Source organism: Abramis brama, assembly GCF_963993115.1.
Source record: "Abramis brama genome assembly, chromosome: 21".
Taxonomy (NCBI): Eukaryota; Metazoa; Chordata; class Actinopteri; order Cypriniformes; family Leuciscidae; genus Abramis; species Abramis brama.
In genome coordinates this window covers 29,728,727-29,735,123 of record NC_139983.1, presented here as the reverse complement: position 1 = coordinate 29,735,123, position 6,397 = coordinate 29,728,727, and the positions used below count along the sequence as shown (strand labels likewise).

Genomic DNA, 6,397 nt, shown 5'->3' with positions numbered 1-6,397 from the left:
CTTGAAAGCAGATCTGAGATCAGTTATACAATTCTACTCCAATGCAGCTGAAAACAGCGAAGTGTTAAGGCTGATCCTACGTCAGTACGTTTTTCGACCACGCCTCAAAACGTCACGTGATCACTGGCAAACAGGAAGAACAAGCTGTCAGATGGGAATAACACATGACAGTTGCGAGTTCCTTTATTTTTCTTTTCTTTTTCTTTTCTTTAAGTTTAAATTGGTTACTCAGTGTTGAATTGTAAACAAATAAAAAAAAATCGTCTTACCGAGTGAGATAATAATTGCATACTTCGCTAGATGTTTGGCATGTTAGATTATATACCCACTCATCAGTAGGGACATAAACAACAGCATGAGTATACGAGCACTATGGGTTGTCTCACACGAGAAGGGTGAATCTGTAAAGATTCGGTTTTCCAGGTAAGGACACTGTCTGTTATGAAATATTAGCAAACAGCTTTTTGCATACTGTGTAGTATGTACTGCATACTGTCTATTACTTTTTTTTCTTTTTTTTTTAAGAATGGCATACTAACGTAGGCTACTGCTTTTATTGATTTTCTGTATGGAATACTTGGACGATACTACATTTGCCAAAAATGTGCAGTATACAACCAAGCACAACTTCATGGAATCATTTAACCCACAATGCAATACTCTCAGCACAGAATGATCTTCCATTTCCTATCTAGGTTACCTGTACATTTCTCTGTTTTAACTATTCTTTAATTGGACAGATAAAAATATATATTTTTAACAAAATTGCATTGAAATGAAAAATAGTTCCATTTATTTCCAATATGATAGATGCTACTCACTGAATTGAATTTAAATGTGTGACAACAGTTTAGCATACTACTGTTTAAAACTTTAAAGTTGTCATGAAATGGAAGTTGCGATAGTCTTTTCTTTCCTATTGTGACGTATATCCGAATGAAACAGCTTATTGAATAAGAAAAAATGTTGGACAGGGCTTGATTTTGTCCATTGGGAATTGATTGGATTGTTAGATAGTTGTGGTTTGCTATTGGTCGATCTCATGTGAGTGACAGGTTGATCCCGCCCTCGTGCCAATAAACACATCATCAGAGAAGAGAAGATACTGCAAGAGGGAGATGAAGTTATTTTGATTAAAGATTACGAGGGCACATGAATTTTAAAAAATGGTGTTCATTTATAATAAATACTGCAATATAACATAAATAAAGAATTGTCAATTTTAATTTCAGTTATCTGGGATTTCCATGAATAAAAAAATACAATCTGTGCACAGCACACATACTACAGTAGTTTGAGTGAAATGATAGCATGCTTTTTTAAGCAGCCATTTTTCTGTTTTACTTTTCTACTCAGTTTTGTTATATTTTTCTTTATCATTTAGACGATTCCCAACAGTTGAGTTCCGTGCCAAATCCTTGGCTGGAGCTCAGTATGTGTCTGTTCCGGAGGACCGCGTCGTACCCCAGCTTCTGCTGACAGAGTTGGGCCTGGTGGATGCTGACAAACCTTACGTAGACGCACGGGACGACTGTGCCCGTCCTCACCGTTCACCGGCAGTGGAACTCTGTGTAAATGGGAGAACCCTCTGGCCCGTTCTCATCGTAACTCAGGGAGCGTTAATCCTAGCCTGCCTTCCTCTAGTGGAAGCGGCCCCTGAGCCTCGGCCTCCTCTCCCCAGCCTGGCCTCAGTCTCTCAGGGCTTAGCTCTTTTGTCAGGCCTGCAGGATTTCCTTTGTGGCCCTGGAGGTAAACCAGAGCCTGATGTGCTGGCCTCCCGTTTGGCTGCCCTTCCTTCTTTGCTTCTGCAGGTTTGCCCTTTGGGGAAACCACTGGACACCCCTTCTCCAGCTGGATCGGTGCCTGTCGCTGTGTCTCCAAGCCCAGGGGGGGCTCAGAAACAACCAGCCTGGAAGGCAGGGGTCCATCGAGGCAGGGCGGTAGTGAGTGTGGCCCTTACCGAGAAGGTGAGGTCCGTGCAGTACGGCAAGAGTAGTCGACAGGATCTCTGGGATGTATTCGGCATGGTCATGTGCAAAGTTAGTCCCCGTCCTTAAACTTATAGTTTGATTTGTGTTATTAAACTTGCATTACATTTGTTACTTCATGTTTTTCAGTGTGAGGTTGAAGGTGTTCTGCCCAATGTGACCGTCACCCTCACACTCCCACCCAACGGTTCGCCCCTGCTGGACATTCTTGTCCATCCCTGTGTGACGTCTCTGGATGCAAGCATTCTCACAGCCTGCAGTGTGGATGAGAACGACGGTTCCGCCTTTTCAGGGCCATACAAATTCCCTTTCTCACCACCTCTGGAGCTTTTCAGACTCTGTAGCTACACCTCACAGGTAAAGCTTAGTCTAGCAATAGTCTGTCTTTTAATAGTTTTTCACAACTCTAAGGCCCTGTTTACACCTAATATTAAGATGAGTTTTGGTTGATCGGATCTTAAGTAGACGAGGAAGACACATACCCGGTGTTTTAATGCGTCCCTTTTGTCCACTTTCAACCACTACTGTCCTGATTTCTTCGGATAGGGTCTATAGGCGGTTAAATGTATGGGTTTTTTTTAGATCTTTTGATCTAATGGACAAAATAAGCTCACGCAATTTACATATGAACGCGACCGGAGACGACGGAAAAACATGCGGAGAGCAGCAACTTTAGTTTCTGTTCTGATAGCCACAAGACCATCCGAGTTTGTGAAATCAGGAATGGTGAGAGAACATTGAGCCTGGTACGTTTTTCGTCTTCAAACCAAACTTGGGTCTTCAGTCGACAAAGTTTAAATCCTGTCTGGCTAGCGCGCTTCCCATAATGTTTATGCATTAGGTCAGTAGGCGGAGAGTAGGCGACCACACGAGCGTCTACTCTACGAAAGCAATCCGGTCAAATACTTTTTCGACTACGTCTGGAAGTTGTCGAAAGTGGACAAGCTCAAAACGTTTTAGACCCCATTTACACCTGTATTTAGCGTCGTCCACTTGTGATCCGATCGACCAAAACGTATCTTAATACCAGGTGTAAACAGGGCCTTAAATCTACACTACCATTTAAAAGTTTGGGTTGGCAAGATTTTATTTTATTTTATTTTTTTAAAGTCTCTTTTGCTCACCAATACTCCATTTATTTGATAAAAAACACAGTAAAAATAACTTTAATTGTCTCTCATTAAGGTATATGCACACACTAAAAGCTTTTAACTGACTTGGGCTTATAACTTCTTTTGAGGTACCTGTGCCACCGATTCTTGGCTCCTACCAGCTGAAGGCAGAGGAGAATCATCTAAAGATTAATGTCGTCTTGAAGCTCCATGAAAGTGTGAAAAACAGCTTTGAGTACTGTGAGGCGCACCTTCCATTTTTCAACAAGTAAGTAATGTAAATTTGTAGTAATTTTTTTTTAATTTTGCACTCCACACGTGTTGGGTGTGCTGCTGGGATCACTCAGACACTTATAATGGCGGTCTTTATTGTCTTTAGCTGGTTCTGTATTTTTGTGCTTGTATAGAAGTACATTGGCTGTTATAGTGTCCTTGTGTGTGCTTCCTCACAGGAATCTAATGGGAAGTGTGGAGGTCAAAGTGAGCTCAGGACAGCTTGAGGTGTCGAAAGAGAAGAACTTACTGGTTTGGGTTCTTGGTATGTCTAATCTTAATATTCTATGATGTTTCATGTTTGCATTTATCATTTTTAGGGGCCGAACACAGAGAGTACCTAGGCACCTATTATATGCTTTTTATTATTATTCCTCCTTCTTCTTCTTCTTCTTCTCCTTTTTCTTCTTCTCTTTATTTTTCTGCTATTGAGTCTATGGCAGCTCATAGAAGCGCTTGTGGGAAAATTCATGAAATTTGGCACACAGATAGAGGACAGTCTGTACATTAATCGCAGCAATTTTGAAGTCTCTAACTCAATCCCTCTAGCGCCACCAACTGTCCGAATTTGCACTTACCTTTATGCTAGTAACTTTTGAACCTTAAGGGCTACAACGCAATTTATTTCCCTCTGATTCCTTGCCTCAAGATAATTCGATTGCACCCTATGACATAATTTTCTGTCATGAAAATCAACCATTTTGAGTTTTCTGAAAAAAATTATACTTTTTTCTATCTCCGATCATCTTCAGACCGTGCTAGCAAAAAGTTAAAAGCTTTATAATAGACACAAACCGTTTTCAAATAACCCGCAAACTGATTCAATGAAGAGCTTGTCAACATGGATGCGAGGCTATATCTCCATAACGCTTTAGCATATTGAGACAAATCTTGGTATCACAAGCATGACCTGAGGCTACTTGCAGCGTTTCGGCTCAGCGCCACCTACTGGTCAGGAGAAATGAAAAATGCATCTTTTTGCTTATAACTTATAACGATTTGCCCAAAAATCATAAACCAGGTCTCTTTTGATTCAGTGCAACAATGCTTGAGTCGAATGATAGCCAATTTTCCCATGTCGACCATTTTGGGCGTTGGCCATTTTTCATAAAAAGCTGTATTTTTTAACACATTAGCGAAACTCCATATGGGTCATCAGCACCATGCCCTGAATGTACTCAAAAAGTTTCAGAACAACGCCACCTTGTGGTCAAAATTTGTGATGAAATTTCAAGAAATGCTAATGGATTTTGATAAACCGTTCTCAAATAACTCATTAACTAACTTGATGGGCATGAGTTCATGATTTTTCAGCCATTTTGACTAAAATCATCTAAAAAAACATTTAATTACTCATTGTTGCGGTCTGATACTCCCAGCCATGCTTGCATAACTCATCATGCTTTTTTTGTGTTTGGACCATTAATTGCTGCTTGCAGCTATATTTATTATTTATAATTAATAGACATTTGTCTTTGTACCTCCTCAGGTCAGAAGTTTCCAAAGGCTCGTGAGGCAACACTGGAGGGGACTATTCATTTTTCAGGGACTGTTGCTGGACCGACAGACCCTCTATGCACAGGACTCACTGCATATATAAAAGTGGGTGAATTTAGGATAAATTAATTTATTCTATCTATAATAAGATATTGAGTGTCAATTTATTGCACAAGATGTCTGTATTAATGTGCATAATAACAGTTGTGTCACTTTATTCGTTCCAGCTTTATTTCCGTGTGCCAGATTTGACTTTGTCTGGTTGCTGTGTGGACCAACACTCAGTACAGGTTTACTCATCTGCCAAACCACGTATTGTCACAAGTGAGTGATTCAGTGACAGTGGTGTTGTTGGTAACTAAAACCAAAAGTATTAAAATCATTTTTGTTAATTGAAATAAAGCTAAAATAAAATAAAATATAAATATTAACACTTTACAATAAGGTCCTATTAGTTATTAATTGTAGTCCTATTAGATATTAATATTATTTATTGTAATGTATTAACTAACAATGAGCAAAATACAGTAACTATTCATCGTTGTTAACATTAATTAATCTAAAAATACTACTTTTCATTGTTAGTTCATGTTATCTCAGGTCCATTAAATAATATTTCCAGGTACAACTTTGGATTTTAATAATATATTGGTAAATGTTCGAAAAATACCATTAATTAAGATTAAGTAATGCTTAATTGAAGCATTGTTTGAATGCATCATTTTTTCATTGTTAGTTCATGTTAACTAATGTAGTTTACTAATGTTAACAAATGGAATCTTATTGTAAAGTGTTACCATATAAATATTAGCAAAATATATAAATGTTAAAAATATATTTTAAAAATATATAAATGTTGCCTTGGCAACTAATTGAAATAAAATTAGTTTAATTTGAAGAACTAAAATAACTAAAACTGAAAAAGAAAAAAAACTATACAGTTATTTAAAAAAAAAACTAATTAAAATACAAAAGCACATTACAATACTTAACTTATACTTAAACTAAATTAAAACTTACAGAAAATATAAAAATAAAATATTATTCAAAATATTATAAAAGCATATATATATAGTAAAGTAAAATCAGGGATGAGCAGTGATTGCATGTTGAAATAAGTTCACAAGAAAATAAGTTTAAAACAAAAGTATTAATTACATCAGCAATGAGAATTACCCTGTATCTGTATGTTGTCCTCTAGCCCGAGAGCTGGTCTCCTCAGAATACTACATCTGGAACTCAACAGGTGACGCCCCCGTCTCATCTGGACTCACCGCTCTCTGACCTCATCTGATCAATTCACACTGGCCTTAATAAATCATTCCAGGTATTAAAGGATCAGAGACTAATAAATTATATTCTATATGGAAATGTGGCCTCTGACAAATGTTACTGTCATACAGTGTTAGCTTTCATTTAGAGTATGTTTTTTCTAATCTGTCAAAAATAAAATATTCAGTGTCTCACAGTGTGCGTATGTCTCCTTTATTTAGCTGAATATGGGCAGATGTATAATGAATGATTGGT

At 37.8% G+C, this 6,397-nt stretch overlaps 1 protein-coding gene across 1 annotated transcript; it reads left to right on the top strand.

The window, feature by feature from the left end:
* Positions 1–122: 122 nt before the first annotated feature.
* Positions 123–6,338, top strand: ap5m1 (adaptor related protein complex 5 subunit mu 1). Its single transcript, XM_084096234.1, has 8 exons — positions 123–423; positions 1,385–2,039; positions 2,118–2,345; positions 3,229–3,368; positions 3,553–3,638; positions 4,863–4,975; positions 5,098–5,194; positions 6,072–6,338. Exons 1-8 carry the CDS (start codon positions 356–358, stop codon positions 6,152–6,154), a joined length of 1,470 nt encoding a protein of 489 aa, XP_083952360.1. The 5' UTR covers positions 123–355; the 3' UTR covers positions 6,155–6,338.
* Positions 6,339–6,397: the final 59 nt, after the last annotated feature.